The sequence below is a fragment of the Apteryx rowi genome, unplaced genomic scaffold, assembly GCF_003343035.1.
Source record: "Apteryx rowi isolate R43461 unplaced genomic scaffold, aptRow1 scaffold_542, whole genome shotgun sequence".
Taxonomy (NCBI): domain Eukaryota; kingdom Metazoa; phylum Chordata; class Aves; order Apterygiformes; family Apterygidae; genus Apteryx; species Apteryx rowi.
Genome location: NW_020450808.1, coordinates 167,082 through 183,993, shown reverse-complemented (window position 1 = coordinate 183,993; position 16,912 = coordinate 167,082). Strand labels below are relative to the sequence as shown.

Below are 16,912 nucleotides of genomic sequence, written 5' to 3'. Positions count from 1 at the left end.
TCTCTCGCTCTGCCTCGCTCTGCCTCTCTCGCTCTGCCTCGCTCTGCCTCTCTCGCTCTGCCTCGCTCTGCCTCTCTCGCTCTGTCGCGCTCTGGCTCTGTCGCTTGCTCGCTCTGTCACGCTCTGGCTCTGTCGCTCGCTCTGTCGCTCTGTCGCGCTCTCGCTCTGTCGCGCGCGCGCTGTCGCTCTGTCGCTCTCTGTCGCTCTGTCGCGCGCCCTCTCTGGCTCTCTGTTGCGCGCGCGCTGTCTCGCTGTCTTTCTCTCTCCGTCTGTCTCTCCGTCTGTCTCTCCGTCTGTCTCTCCGTCTGTCTCTCCGTCTGTCTCTCCGTCTGTCTCTCCGTCTTCAGCCCTTTATAAGGTTCACGGCTTAAACAGCTTCTGCTATAAATAAAATTCCTTAATCAAACATTTGGCCTCATATCACCTTAATTTAGCCCAAGGGTATTCCAAATTTTGTTTATCTCAGAGTGGCTTGTCCGGGACAGCCTTCTCAGGATCCGACATGATGCTGCTGCTTGATTTTGGAGAATAGGAGAGTTCAAGAGTCTTAAATATTTTCAGTTGCTTCAAGTGTTTGTCTTCAGCTGTTTAGGTGGATTATCRTTCAGCCTTCAAAGATTGCAGAGACTAGCTACTTAGCCCACTGTTAATATGGGGAACAGTCCCTGCAGTAGATGTGCATAGATTAATGGAGCCCAATGGTCCAGTTATGCTGTTGTATAAAACCAGAAGTTAGAGGGAAACCCTTAGTAAAACAGAATTAACAATGCAAGTGTTCAGAGCAGATTTGGAACCTGAAGGAGAAGGGTTTACTGTGAACGTTCCTCGTACGTACTTATCTTTCAGTCTAAAACAATCAGTTGGGAAGTGATTTGTACAAGTAGGCAGTGTTATGTAAGTATGATAACACTGCTCCTTGATTCTTTATATTCTCAGCCATAATTTCACAGTGATGTACTGTCATCTGAAATATTCCATTTTCACTTGTGATAGCAGGATTTCAACTTTCGTTTTGATTTATGCATGCTTCTTGTAAAAGGAAGCTTTTTGAGTTTAATGCCTCTTTTACTCTTTCCACTTCCTCAAAAATCAGTTTGTCTTTCCTGTAATGAGAAAAAGGTTCGTGATTGTATTTCATAGTCTTGTTTTTGTCTTGTGCCAATGGTTTTATCTTTTCCTCTTGAGGAAAATGTGAGGAAGCCTCAGGCAGGAATAAAGGTTTTATGCAACTTTTATGTTACTGATAATTTTTAGAATTCTTGTTAGGGTTTTCTGGTTTAAAACAGTTGAACCTTTTTGTATGCATTCCTTTTGTATGAAGCATCTTTAAATGTTTTAATACTATTTGGCAAAACTATTCTCTGTGGTTTCCAGGATACTTTTGGCAGAGTTATAAAATGTGATGAGAATTTCTGTATTTCATCTTCACATTACGTCTTTATACTGTTGTGCAGTTTACAAAAACATGACGTTTTGTGCAGCAGTAATGCATTCATTTGCCTATAAAAAGAACAGTAATAACAATAGACTGCTTGTGTAAGCTTAGAATAGCATCATGTTAAGAGTGAGCGATGCAAGTGATAGCCTCTTCATAGGATGTTTAAATACTCAGTGACCTGTGAGAGGGCTGATACTTTTTTTTTTTTTTTTTAACAACTCAAAATGAGTAATCAGTTTATATATTTTTGTATGAAACTTTATTCGTTACAGCAGGCCAAAATACTGCATGTAAAGAATCTTCTGGGTGGTGATGCTTTTTCAGGTTTCAGTATAATGCTTTTTTTTTTTTTTTTTTTTTTTTTTTTTTTTTTTTTTTTTTTTTTTAATTTATATGATGTGTGTGTGAATCAGTATTTCATGTAGGACTTGGTACATACAAAGTAAAAAGTTGTGGCTGACTACAGTGAAGTCTGTAGTGAAGGATGCAGCTGAAACATCCCATTTTGTTGGAAAATGTAACTTTTAGCAGCCAGTTCTGCATCTTGTGCAAGAATAGCTGTGGCTTGGGGTTTTGGTTAGTGACTTTTCCACAGCTTTCTTGGGGGCTTCTCTTTCTACCATTTGCTGGAGCTTCTCTCTGGCCATCATTAAGAGGCATCTGTTTTTAATGAAGAAAAAATTCTGAATAATTTCAGTAGGACGTATGAAAGCCTTGCATTTGTAACATGTCAAATAAGATGTATATATTAGAAAATGACATATTAAAAATAAATGTAATAGTCTGTGACTTAAAATTAAGCTTTTAATGCCTTGATGTGAAGCAGTTGGATAGGATAGCTACCTAGAAGCTGAAGTAATGTCAAAAAATTGCTCCCCTCCTCTCTTTCAGAGTGATTGAACAACTTGGTGGTAAACAGCTAGTAATGAACCATATGCATCATGAAGACCAACAAGTTCGTTATAATGCGCTACTAGCTGTGCAGAAGCTGATGGTTCACAACTGGTATGTGAAGCTTATTTAATGTGTACTACTAACAGTTAAAAAATAGGCCATAGAGAGACAGACAGATTTCCTTAAGGAAAAAAAACAATATTATAATGTGGTAAGACTGCAGTTCTTTAAGAAGTGATAGAGCAATATGATTCTGATGTGTAAGACCTCAGCTACTTTTTCTGTATGCTTTTGTTGCAGTTGAATTGAGTAGCTTGACCTTACAGGATTGAGTGGAATGTGAATAATTCAGTTCACTCAAATAATATCTTTTTTTAGTATTGAACACTTCAGAGAAGTTGTATGAGCTGTAATTCAGGCTTGCAAAACTACAGAGTCTTCAAAATGTTAAGGTTATATGCAGGTCTCAGCAAATTTACTTAATCTCGGCTGAAGGAATCAGTAGCTTGACATAGTTGTGTTACAGGAGTTGATAGTTCAAATGTTTGATTGGCAGTTGTTCTGCCGATTGGTCATTTTTCTACACTGTTTTTCTTATTGCTCTAATGCTTACCCCCACTGTACACTGGTATCTTTATGCTGCCATTTTAAGTGATATAAGTACAAATTTTCTTCCTGTGCTCCTGGACTAGTGGAAGCTGTTGGGCTGGTTGGTTAGATTAAGTTGAAAATCACTGACTAATCTCTTTCATCAGTTGCTGAGAACTACAGTGTGTGTTTGAAAGGAGGTTTTTCCTTTTGTTGTTTGTCAACTAGTTTTCTAATAAAGCTCCCAAAATCCTGCAGTCCTGGAGTGTTCTGCTATAGAGCTGGCTGATGGGTGATACTGCCTTTCCAAATGAGAACTAGAGCTTTATAGAAGAAGCATTGAAGGCTTGAAGTTATGAAACACTTCAGTGTTCATGTAATAACTTTGTATAACTTGCCAAACTGATTAGATACATTAAGTTCAGAGTTAAAGTAGATGTTTGTATCACAATACCTGTGCTGAGATGTTCCATGGCACTGCAGCATTTTATCTCTCTCTAAGGGAAGGCCGAAATTGGAAATATATGAGCTTTGGTTAAGTTATTATTAGCAATCAGATTAGGAATTCCTAATCAGCTCCTCATGTTTTATGCTTAAACAGCCGTGTTATTTCTAAAAGGCTGGTGTTTGGAAGGACCTAAAACTTATGTCTTTTTTTTTTTTTTTTTTTGCTTCTGATGCAATTTTTTTTAAGGCTGAGTAGTGATGCTAACAGTGTGAAGGAGGTAGGGGAAGGAGGTTTTACAACCACATTGATGGTTTTTTTTGACCTCCTTACTGTAGAAGACAGGCTATCAAGGGTGACAAAACCTCCCACCCCTTTCCTGCAATGTAACTTGTGCAGTAAAACAATGTTGTTTTCCCTCTTTCCTTCTGAAGTACATGGGTTTTAACTCTCATGCATGTTATAAACTGTAATCCTGCCTTCTCCCTTTCTATTGTACTATGTAAGCCTTCTATAGTAGAGAAGAGCTTAAACATTTAAATAATCTACTGGAGCAAGTCTCTGGGAGCTGTTGTCTTTCACTCATGATTACTAAAGGAGTGTGCTCTTTGGGCTTGGGGTCAGATAGCTTGGGCTAAGGAAATCACACCTAGTTTGTATTTGGGAAGCTAAATCTGTAGTTGTATAGATCAGGCTTTTGATATCTATCAGTAGCTCTTCTTCTTCAAAGTCCATATGGGGAGAACGGGAAGCAAAGTTCCCCATCTGCTCCATAGTGCAATACGAGTTACTTGTTTAGCTTAGTTTTGTGATAATAGGGATTACTCAGCAACTCCTTTTAAGGTTTTGCTCCTCTTGATTTTCTAAGGTGGGGAAACAATAAGCATTTTTGCCCTTGCTTCCATATGTTTTGGAATTCACTTGAGGTAATCAATTTTTTTTTCCTTCAGTTTAATCGGTATGACACAGCTCTGCTTAACAATCTGTGATATGTGCAAGACTGAGCGAGTCTGGCCCTTCCTGGATCTGGAGGCCAAGAAGGGTGAGAGAGTAAAGGCTTGCTCTGCCAGGGTGAAGCTTGGTGTTACGTGTTGTACCCGCATCAGCAGAGTAAGGAAAACCTTCTAGTACTTAGCCAAATGTTCTACCAAATTACTTACGTATCGAAGAAGGGGGGAAAACTGGATGAGGGAGTGTCATGGAGCAACGGAAGTGGCATTCTGCTTTAAACACAGCTGTATCATTAGACTGATAATAACTCAGAGACAATAATTAAATTTGAAGTAATTTGAATAGCTCATTACAGGCTGCTCAACTGTCTTTTCCTTAGGAGCTGTCTTTTCCTTAGGGGATTTTAAGTCAGGGATAAATGGAGGGAAATCAAACTGTCAGGCATTCTGTTTAATGGCAAGACTAGCTTGGCAAAGGCAGTAACTGCTCTTAGTTTTTCAGAAGAGGTAAGTTCAGGTGAAATATTTCTGTTAAATTGCATGTCAAATGAACATGCATTTAATGAAGCAGATAGGGAAAGTATCGTTTAATGTCTTTAAATGGTGACTCATCTTGTGCTTTAATCTCACTTGAACTAACTTTGTGTTAGCTCTGGCACCCCATGCTGACGATAAAAACCTGTTATTGGTAGATGGGGACTTTGGCATAGAAATGGTGGTGCAGATTTTTTTCATACTGTCCTGTTTGGTTTGTGCCTTAGCTATCCACTAGAAACATCTCCTTACTCTGTTTCTTTGCTGGTGTTCAGAGGGAATACCCAGCTTGTCAATTCTAGTATTAGGATTGGGTGTCCATTTAGTGTTAGGTTTTGGGAACCTAACCTTGCTGGTTGGAGCAATGTTCTTATGATGCAGACTTGAAAAGCATCATGTCATTAAGTTCTAAAATGAAAGCATGTGTATAATTTTAAAGATACCCAGTGTGTTAATCTTTAAAGATGTAGCAGATGCCTTTCATGTGCTTCATGGCATAAAATTTTACTCTACTTTAGGGATGAAATTCTAGTTATGACTCAAAGCACCTAAAATTAAAAGCCCAAGTTCCCTTTTTGAACAAAGGAGAGAGGCAGGTAGTTTTTCAGGGCAATGCAGAGCAACTTCTGTGCCTGAAGTTAAGCAGTATGAATAATCCTCTGTCTTTAAGATATGTGAACCTATAACCTAGTGGCTTCATTCTAAAGATACTAATTACAGCCTCCTATTACTTTACTAAAATAAGAGCTAGATGAAGAGCTAGGTGAATAACACTCTAGATGTTGTACACTTAAGGTGCAATTTATTTATTACCTTACTGGTCATCTAGAACGTAGTGCATTAGTTTGCACCAGTCTAAATGCTTGTCCTGTAGTTGGGTAGGCCCAGGGGAGCGTGTCCATGACCTGTGCAGTGAGTCAGGCACGCCGCTCTCTTCTCTGTCAGCAGTGGTGCTGCTGAGTCAAGAGTCAGAAGGAGCAGAGGGTCAGGAGAAGTGGGAATTATTGCAAAATCCAGTCTATGTTTTGGTGTGTTGGGCTGTGAAGGAGTTTCCTGGTACTATCCCACCTGTGCAGCTAGTATATAATACACTAGGTTGTGGGCGCTAGCTCTGTAGAGGGAAAGGTGGAGGGCTGACAATTTGTGTCAACATGGGTGCAGTTATTATGACAACGGAGTAACTGTGGCTTACCAAATAGATTGTCAGTTAGCTTGCAGCATGCAGAGATGGGTCGTGTGCTTTTTTGCTCATACTAATGTACATGTAACTAATGTTTTTTTCAGATATCAAATATTCTACTGAGTTTTCATTTTTTTTTTAATAAATAGTTCATTTTCATGCTGTGTGCCAAATAATAGGAAAAGCATGTCACCAAAGATGGAATTTTCTGATGGTTTCACTTCTGATTAGTTTAACTTTAAAGCTTTGATATCCTGATAAGAGTCAGTTTTAAAACTCAGTTAGACATCTGTATCAGCCATTCTGAATTATTCTGTACAAATTCTGTACATTTTAAATGTTGAAAGCATTTTGTTTATTGTTCATTATGGCAAGTAAACCTTCTGTTAAATATGAAGCCACTTGCAAGTTAACTTGCTTGATTTAGTGAGGTTGATTCTTTCAAGTCACAGACTGACTCTGGGTAAATGTTAGCTTGTTGTGCATCCCTTAAGTGAAAAGGAGATTAAGTGAATGACTTATACCTTGTTGCCTTAATAGGAAGGCATATTGTTGAAATGAATTTCATAGATTCTTCCCTAATAAATAAAAAAAAAAAAGAAAAAACGAAGAAAAAACGAAGCGTTTCAGGAATAGCCTTGTAATAGATGTTCATTGATCTACTGTTTCTTTATAGCCTATATGTAAGGGTGGGATGCTGGAAGTTTAGAATATTTCTGCTGAAGGATGGACAATGCCTCAGGAAGGGAAACTGCTGAGTAACAGTGAGGTTTTCTCAGTGTTTCTTAAAATGCTGAATATAGTCTGAAGACTTATTACATGTTAATTTTACATATCACATTGTAAGGAGGGCTATAACTCATGCTATGAATAATGTTTTGAGTAATCAAGTGTTAATCTTTAGATTGTCTATTAATGTTATTGCATTTGGTTGCAGACAGCCTGTGTTAAACAGTTAACTTTCACTTAGAATTCATACTCCCTCTGCTCAAGCATTGAGGCTATTTAGTTTCTTGCTGTGTGCATCAGATGATGTTAAACATCCCTTTGCTGTGAATAATTAAGGTGAAAAAATGTCTCAAGCACTGTTTATCAGAAGTTTGCTTTTGTTCTACCTGCTTCTGGTGAGTGGAATCTCTGTTACTTAATGCAGAAGTCACTGCATTCCTCAATATTTATCTTCTCTATCTTGAAGTCCAAGGGCACATACATAGGCCAAAAAGTATGTGGAAAATCACCATGACTCCACTGAAAGTAAGGTAATTTATTAAAGTACAGTTTGATCATGTGGTAGAGGCCCAAACTGTTAAGTCACAGTAGTTTCGATTCTGTTGCATATGCTTGTTTCTTCCTTGTTTTTTTTCTTACACTGGCCCACCTTCAGCACTATTCATGGTCTGCATTGGTATAATATGCAAATGTTTTATAATCTTTAATGCATTTTTTTTCTTGGAATACTTGTACTAGGTTTATCTGCTCAGGCAAACAGAAAACTAAGTTTTCTTCCTACATCATTCAGCAAACAAGTGCTAGAAGAGAACTGAACTAGTTTCCCATGAGGTAGCACTTCAGCTCAGTCAGTCTTCCCAGCCCAGCTCTCTAGGAAGACATCTCTCTTTGCTCCTTGGTTTACCTCTTTCACAGCTGTGCTATTTCTAGTTATTTTTTTGTCAGCAGCAGTGCATGTAGTAAGATATGTATGCAGTGGCATAACTTCTGCTCCTTTAGCATAACATATTAATGCTGTATTTCAGAAACCAAGTATTAACATAGCTCTAAGTTGTATTTCTGAGCCTGATTTATTTATTTTTCCTCTACTGATTTCTGTGGCTGTGGTTCCATGACAATGCAAATACATCATGTTGGCACCTTTCCAGCTGTACCTGCCCTTCTCCCAAGTGCTACTAGTGTTAATGTGACTTTGCAGGAACTGGGTTCAAGGGGGCTAATTAGCAGAAAATGATTCACTTCAGGGTTAAACAAGCGAAAAATATTGCCTCACCAGAAGGCTCAGGTGAGTGTCCCATGAGAAAGGCAGGAGTACATGACTAGAATGGGTTGGATGATGGTGGTGCCAGCTTTGTCCCCCATTGGATTAGATGGGGATGAGAGACAGTTGTAACTTCATCCTAATATTGCCACTTAATGCTTGTATAATTCAGGAGGCTCCAGATAATTATTGTCATCTGTGGAGCTGCTTTGAGCAGTATAACACTTACAGGACCAACACTTTCAAGGGACAATTTAGCCTTCTTAGAACAGCAAATAATATCAGTGAATGTATAACTTACAAACCTATTTGTGACACCATAATAAATTACTAAAACTGGTTTCCCTATTGACAAGTTCAGGTTATTAGACCAATAATAGAAATCAACTTAAGGATGGCAGTTGCCTTCAAACTATTCAGTCTGTCATATCTTTATGTAACAGTGTATGTTGGCCATATCGTCTGAATGGCTTGAGTCACATGGCAGATTTTGTATTGTAGTTTTATGACACTTCTCTATCCTTTTGTAAGGAGAAGAGTTTCTTTAGAACCAGCTTTCCAATTTCACTTTTTAAAAGCGTGCAACTTTAGATTGGGTTTATATTTAGATGCAGTAAAATAAAATCAATATTTTTATATTGTTCTTTGACAAAGGAAACAATTCTACCTCTTAACAACCCCAGTCTATTAAAACAGGCTAGAAATTGCCTATGTTCAAGTTCTTCAAGTATTTTTTAGATGACTGCTTCTTCAAAGTAATAAATTGGAGGCAAGCTTTAAAACAAATATTAGTAGAAAAGTGAGGACTCGCATGAATATGAAAATGACTTCCTTCCTTTCTGCTATGCCTTGTCTACTTCTCCTCTGTTCCCTTCCCTCCCCAAAAGAATAATTTTCAGTTTATTTCCCTTTTATCCTTTTGTTCCTTAAAGGACAGGTAAATCCAACTATACGGGAAATTGTAGTATAACCCTAAAAGCAACACTCCTTATAAATGGCAAAACTTACTCCTTTTAGCACTAAACCTGTAGAAATCAGTTGTATGTACCTTTTAAATTTCCTCTCAATCTTGGGTTATCTATTATTGACAGTAGCCTTTTGCTGAATCTGAAAACTAGTGTAAGACTTTCAGTTAGGGTATTATGCCAGTTCACAACACAGTTTAGTTACCTCCTTACCCCGTAGTCAGTGAATTTGGTGGCTTACACGTTGGATGAGTTCCTTGTTCCTTTTCCTAAATGACCTTTGAGTATTTGTTGCTATTATCATAATACTTAAGCATACCTGGGCTTGAGAAAGACGGATGAAAACAAAACCAGTTAAATGATGATAACTGAATAAAGCAACCAATAGGAACAAGCATTAGAGGTACAACAAAATCATGTATGCTCCTCTAAGTTTTCCTTGGAAAAAAACACTTGGCATACTTAAAAATCTGTATTTGAAGATTAAGTCTGAAAAAGGGGAAGTTGCTAGTGTGGAAGGAATCTCACTTGTTTTTTCTAATATGAATCAAAATATTAATTTGCAAATGGAAATGACTAAACATATGCCAGCCACGTGTTTAGGCACTGTGTTACAGAGTAGCTAATGTCTCACAGTCAGACTTCTAAAAGACCAAAGAAGTGAGAAATTTTGTTAATCAGTGTTTTAATTGAGAAATGGAGGGCTTTTGAGAGTAAATACAAAGCAATGTACCAAACTTGTGTTCTAACTTTTGTACAGCATACAGGTAATGTGCATGCTCTTGTAAATTTATGCTGACTGTTGACTGTTTCATGTTTGAATCCAGTTAACTGTAAATGCAAGCTTGCCTGGATCAGCTTCATGTGCTTTGTAATAAGGGTGGTTTTATGTAGAAGGAAGACATGAAGATGCTAAAACTGACCTTTATAAAGGCCTCTGTGTGCCAGTGTAAGGAAAACAGGTAAAGTAGAACTTTTTATCCCAAAGAGCTAAACTTGCAAATTTGAACTTCCAAAATACTTGGGCCTTTGCTAATGAATTTTACATCTAGATTATTAATGCTGGGGGTTGGATTGCCTGCATATTTTGTGTTACACAGTTTCTAGTGCTGATTCAGAGTTAGCGCTACCAGGAACTGTTGTGAGATACCTTCATAAATATAAGTATGTGCAGTGCTCACCTCTGCAATCCCAGCATGGGGAATATACCAAAATGACAGTTAATTGCAACACTATATGATGTGGGAAGGTCCAGAATTTTCCAGAGGCTTACTGACTTGAGGGAACACCATTAAGCATGTGGTGGTTTCCCTTTCCTTTCTGGAGAGCAGTTAAGGAATAAAGCACTGTGTTCACTATTGCTGGATTACCATCTTGCAGAATGTTATTTCCCTTCATTCCTCTAAGCAATTTAAAAGAAAAATTACCTTTACCTAGTGGCTGGACAGCTAGGGTACTGAGAAAATATTTACTATTTCTGACTGACTCGAAGTATTATATATGATACCTAGTCAAGATCAAAGGGAGTTTTCCAGTGGGCAGAAGTATTGACTTAATTTGTATTTTGTCAGCCAGGATAGTTTGCTTTTCTTCCACAACTCTGTACTTAAATTTTGTACATCTTCCTTGAGGAATACAGTGAGTTTCTGAAGGTACTCTAAAGTTCTGCTTGTGCTAGCTGGAAGGGAAAAAAACAGTATGACCTGTAAGACTGGGTATGGAAAGACAATGGGAAGGTAGGCCCAAAAACTCAGCTAGGTCAAATGGTAGCAGGATGTGTTTTGTCTTCTCTGCCTATAGCATGAACTGATCAGATGTGTGAATCTCTGCTAGTAGTAGCCACCCTTGCATGTTGTGAATGTTTGCTTCTGAGCTGGCTTATGTTTCGCCATCTTGGAAACTTGATCTGCTTGCAAAAGACTGACCGTGATGCTTGTGTTACAGTAAAGGAGGTCTTTCCCTGCAGTTACAAAGGAAGGGAAAACAAAATATCTGTTTAAGGTAGAAATGAGTTCAGTTTATGGGTTTATAGCTTTTCATTTTAAAAATCCTGTGTAATATCTCATTGCTTTGCACGGTAGGATGCACTTCTGATCTGTCAGATGCTTTTCTGAATATTTTGTGGGTGTTTTTTTTTTTTTTTTTTTGGTGACAGTATCTGTCCTTCTTCCTTCATCCTACATGCTGTTATAGTGCAACGTATTGAATGCTTGCATTCTTCAAAACCGTGTTAATTCTGTGGGACAAACAGTAATTCTAAAATTCCAGGTTTTAAGATTTAACCAAGTAACAAAGTGCTGTAGGATAGATCAAAAATTTTAAACTCACTTGATCTGTAACAGCATGGTGATGAACACCTATGCCCCATTTATGTTTGAAGACAGTTAATCTCCTTAATCTTCTGATGTGACAAATTATCATTATGTGAAAATACGCTTGAATCACATTGTCCTTTTAGCGTGCGCTTTAATAGAGTGAGAACAAGGCTGCTGAAGTTTTTACTCTTGTAACTTGAATTTTAGTGGAAGGTGGAAAGGAGAGGTAACAAAATGCCTTGTGGAATAGTTTCATATTGAGAGGCTGTCTAAATCACTCCTATGAGTCTTCCCATCCTGTGGTATAACCAATTCCAGAATTTATTAATTCTGGGTTAACTAGTGATACTCATTTCCAAATGATACTCAATTAGGAAGCTAACTGGTGCTTGTAAATGCCAGTGGGACAAGTTTTTTGCCTTCTGGAGACCTTTGGTGGCTAAGGAAGTGTTATAGGGGGCAGAGGATATGGGGTTTTCACTCAGGTTTGCAACATGGCTGTGTAGAGCAGTAAATACTCATGCCCATTCTGTAGGGGGAATGGGATTTACTCTTCCTTGATCCTGAGCTAACTCCTCATGCTTGCAAAAGAATGACTGAAATAAAAGGTTCGGTGGGTAAGGTATTATTTCTTGTATGTGCTTGGAAGCTCAGTGTCTGTTAAGGTGCTAAACATCTACAAAACATGCTACTGCTCTGCCTTCTCAACAGAGATTTTTAATGTTGAAAATACTGCACTAGAATTGGATTTTAGTAAACCTTAAGCATGCCTCAGAAACAAAGTATGTCATGCAGTGATTGTACTATTTGGGATAGCTTGATTATTTTTTCCTCCTTCTGAATAACTGCATATGAAATTCACAATTAAAATGGTTCATGTGTGCTTTAAAAATAATTGTGATCCAGTAAATGGAGCAGAGACATGCAGCAAGTATCATTTGCTTTCAAGGCTTGATGTGAGAGAAGGAATACTGGAATTAACACAATCATATAGGCATGGACCAAAGAAAAATCCATTGAAAGACCAGAAGGAAACTTGGCGAGTTTGGAACCCCTTCCCTTATTGCTGGCTCTGTTTGTGGATGGCTGTCAAATTTGGTTTACTTTGGATAGTAGCTTTGATTCCCACAAAACTGCAAGAGACCAGCTAATTCTTTCCTTGGCATCAAGAGCCTCTACTTCAAGGATGGTAACCTACCTATTATAATTGAGAGCTGTATCTGAGTGCAGTTTTTTCTTCTCCAGACATACTGGTAGCTGCGAGGGAAGGTGCTAAATCATAGCATATGTTCAGCATGCAAATTACATGTGTTATTTTCATAGCTAGTAGAGTCTGAACTTAGCAAAATTCCTATAAAGTGGAATCTTTGAGCTTTTTAATTTTTATACTGAGAAAAGTGCTGTTGGGTGGTATAACATCGATGCTGAAATTTATTCTGCAGTAGAAATTGTAAAGTGTAGGGAATAGCTGTTCAACAGGACACTAAACTGAAAGCCAGTTTTGTTTGAAATTAAATGATTGTTTCTTTTAGTGAAGGATTTTTTTTTAATAAAGCAAAAGTGCACATTCTTGAGTTTTTTTTAAAACTTGATTCCGAATGTCCTTTCTCTGAACTGCTTCTAATGTTTAAACAGTGTAGGTTGTAACACCTGTGTAGTGAGGAAGACAGATGCCAAGTGTACCATGAGCAAGTGGAAAAATGTGCATTTCACAGGTGCTGAAACCTCTGCTTCAGTTGATTCAGTGGGGGAATTATTAAAGTTTATTTTCTGTAATACGTAACAAGCCAGCTATTAAGTCCTCTTTCAGCTTCTTTGTGGCTCCATGAAGTGTTGAGCTGCTTGAATTTCACAGGAGACAGTGAAATATTGGAACACTCAGAAGAATTGTGCAGTGTGTTTTTTCCTAGAACTAAGATATTGTTGCTTGAGGCTAGTTCATCTCAGATGCTAAGAATTTGGGGTGTTAATTCCAATTTTGAAAGGACAGGTATAAAATAAAAATGACTCAATACATTTCAAAAAAACATCTGAAGAAAACACTTTAAAGAAATGTCTTGGTATACAGTAGGCCTGGCTTGATAGTTCTTCAGTCAGTGTCTCTCTAGCTATAAGATGACCTTGCTAGCCTGAGGGTTAAATTGTCTATATGTCCATCTGTATTACTTATGTTCATGCAGCTGGGAAGAAATCCTTTAATACTTTGCAACAGCCTCTGCTAGGTGTGTATTCAGCAAGCAAAGTCTGTGGATTTCAAAGGTGTTCTGTAACAGTGGCCAGGACTTCCTGATGCTACCAGTGGGCTATTTTTTTTTCCCAGATGGCTTTGTTGTTCATGTTCAATTGGTAGCTCATTTTCAGGGGGTTACGTGATGGGGGCCTAAAGCTTAGGTGCTCTCACATTTGCTCCAGTTGACTGCTGAATATCAGTAATCACTATTCAAGGGAATAGGTCTAAAAGTAAAGATTTTTCCTCTCTCTGCTTCATATTTCCCATCACCATCCTATTCCCCACCCACCAGAATTTTTCTCAGTCTAATTTTTTCTTGTATTTCAGGGAATACCTTGGGAAGCAGTTGCAGTCAGAACAACCTCAAACAGCCACTGCACGGAGCTAAATACTTCAATCAGTGCATCATGGTTCTTACTTCATGCTTAAACTGGAGTATGTTTGTTTTTAATATCAAGAAAACACTTTAGTCACAACTACTACTAGTGTGTAAGCTTTCCAGCTATTCTCCAGTGTTGCTGGCTTAGTAAAATTTGTTTGTTGTCTGATGAATATGCATATTAGCTTCCTGCTATATTCTGAATGTATCTGAGTAAATATGGCTTATGTATTGCTTTTGCTTTATTATTTATTCTCATAATAAAGATTGTTATTAAGAGATATTAATTCCAAATCACAACTAATCTAGAAAAATTGTTCTGTTTTAATGTGTTAGCAGTGTTGTCTCTCCTCCTCCCCCCATCCCAAACACCCCCCCCCCCCCCCCGGAAGTAAGTCCCTTTATATGTCTTCAGACAAACTAATACAGTTTTGACCTGGTGTTCTGTAGGAAATACAATAGCTTGAGGAAATTTTCGTTATCAGCGTTGAAATATCTACCAATTCTCAAAACAGTGTTAATATTGTAAATAAAAGTAAATATGCGGGGTTTGGGAGGGGAGGGGATACTTCTCTCCTTTTAAGGAATACATTTAAAAAATTGGCATAAAAGTAGAAGAGAAAAATGGTGAACACCCTTCTGGAAAAAGTGTTATAGTTAAGATTATTAGTGGAGCTTTATAACATCTGTGTTAAGGCTCTAGACTGTAGACCAACTCATTTTTGGTAACAAATGTGCTGTAACTGTTGAACCTTGAACTTCATGGAGTTTTGTTGGCTATTGGAAGTGCTCTTAAATACTAAGCTTCTGGTGTCATTCTAAAACCTATGTATTTCACTTACATTGATCCAAATTCTTTGACTATTACAATCTTTTCTGTATTTTGTAGCATCTGATAGTAAAGAAAATCTAAGCACCTATAAATCAAAGATAATGTTGGATTAGCATGCGAGAACAGTCTTGTGTGTACAGGAGCTTGAGTGCAGGCATTTGCAACGTTATGCAATTAATATTCTTGTGCCTCATTACAGTAAAAAGAGATGAGAGAACATCTGAGGATGTTCTGAGAGGAGAGATATGAGAGACTTGATCTTGTTAGTAGTCTTGTATGTTGCAAGTCTCTGAGAAAGCCCAGAATGTTTGTCATCAAGTGAAAAGTTAGGAAAACTTTTTTAAATCCAATCTGGGTATAACTAAAATTTGACTACTGCTGCAATGGAGAGAGACTTTTAGGGGTGAAAGTGTTTGGTGTCTCGGACTGCTTAATTGAAATTGGATTCTGTAGGTTAATGACAGTCACTTATTTCTGCAGATCAGTGCCAATGCCTATGCCTCATAAGTTACCATTGTAAAGATAGATGCTTGGCTCGAACAGAATTAAACTGATTTTAGTTGGTGTGAGAGTTAACTGAGTGGATCTTACATCTGCGCTCCATGCTCTCACAGCAATGAGGGATGCTGGTGTTCTGGAAAGTTGTTGGAAGACTAAGGTGCATCTACACTACAATTTTTCTCTCTGGTCAGTTGAGTGCTCTTGAAATAAATCTGTCTTCCCTGCTTTTCACATTTTGATTTGTATCACAAAATGGTCTCAGTGCATGAATGGGGTTCTTTTTAGATAAAACTAAATTGGAGGATGTACATCATGTGTGCCTTTTCTCACTCTAAAAATATGCTTCTCTTGGGTCACACTCCTTGCTGATGTAGGCATAGCCTAACACTTATCTTGAAGATGCTGTAAAAAGTCTAAAGTGTGGTCCTGTGGTTACAGGTATGATGTTGGGCAGAAGAACCATGACAGAGCCTTGATGGGGAGAGCATCTATCCCCTATCTCCCTTTAAAAAACAGAAGTTTGTTGTTTCCCTGCTATCCTTGACTGGGGGACTGCTTGGTAAGAAGACTTTGGTTTGAGTTACATGGGTTAAGGCAATGAAAGGTAATGATGCCATGCCAAGATGAGCTAGAAATAACCAAGCTATTCATAACATGGAACATCTTTGTTTATAGTGGTTGTCCTCAAACGTGTAACTATTGTGTTCACATGCATTGCAGAAACTAGTTCTCTCTTTTGCCTTGCTTAGTATTGCTCTGTGCATACCTTAATTCTTTGTGTTGTGGTTTGTTTTCAAGCTATGTGATAACTGGCTTTTTTTCCCCATTTTGTTTGAAATTTGTTGGAGGCAGAAGTTGTTATTTAGAGAGATATGGTCTTGATATTTGACTTACATCAGGGTGCAACATTGACACTCTGTGGTGCCTGTGAAACCTGGAAACTGAGATTTCCAGCCCCTCATGGGTGGCTTTAGAGCATCTCTACGGTTGTGGTCTCAGGGAGTTCATGTCAACAATTGCATAGTAAGAAGCCTGGGAGCTGTGGGGATTATAATGGACCTTTCTAATCAGCCAGTAATTTAGAAAATGAGACCCTTGCAACAGAGTGGCGGCTTCTGCTGGAGTCAAGAAGGCTCAAAGTATCCTTGACCGGGGGACTAATTCAACTAATAAAACTTCTTTCTGCATCTGTTTATAGTCTGAATAATTACGGTTAGATTTGGCTTTTAGTTTTGAGCACCGTTTTTATTATTCATCTGTTTGTATTAGCTCATTTAACTAGCTCAGTCACATTCTATCTAGTGTATGGCAAGTAGGCAGATAACATGTCAGCCTTGTGACAACAGCATGGGCAGAGTTTGGTGTTAGGAGAGGCATGGGCCAGCAGCTTCCTTTTATCACTCTGGGGGTGTGAAGGTTTAGAGATGACTGGAGATAAGCTGCTGTGACCAGATGACTAACTTTCTAAAGCATGCTTAACAGCCAGAGTTATAATTGCCTCTTCAGATTAGGGCAATTAATCTTCTGTTTATTAAATTTTTCTTGGTTTTCCTAATTTTGTTTTCTACATGGAGTTTAATTTTCCTATAAGGAAAATAATTGGATCTTTGAAGTCTTTATAAGCTGGCTTTAAAGTTTGCCTTTGAGGTTTCTTTTGCTTTTTATAATACA

The 16,912-nt window shown here is 38.0% G+C and overlaps 1 protein-coding gene across 9 annotated transcripts in view; it reads left to right on the top strand.

Annotated features, from left to right (window-relative positions):
• ATP6V1H (ATPase H+ transporting V1 subunit H) overlaps positions 1-14,212 on the top strand; it is a 47,603-nt gene extending 33,391 nt beyond the window's left edge. For 7 of the 9 annotated variants that reach the window (XM_026081328.1, XM_026081329.1, XM_026081327.1 and 4 more), the window contains 3 exons: positions 2,330-2,443; positions 4,316-4,475; positions 13,857-14,212. In XM_026081328.1, coding sequence (XP_025937113.1) covers positions 2,330-2,443; positions 4,316-4,475; positions 13,857-13,958 — 376 coding nt within the window. In that variant the 3' untranslated portion in view covers positions 13,959-14,212. The remainder of the gene's footprint in view (positions 1-2,329; positions 2,444-4,315; positions 4,476-13,856) is intronic. The other 2 variants (XM_026081330.1, XM_026081333.1) reach the window with 2 other exon arrangements.
• Positions 14,213-16,912: the final 2,700 nt, after the last annotated feature.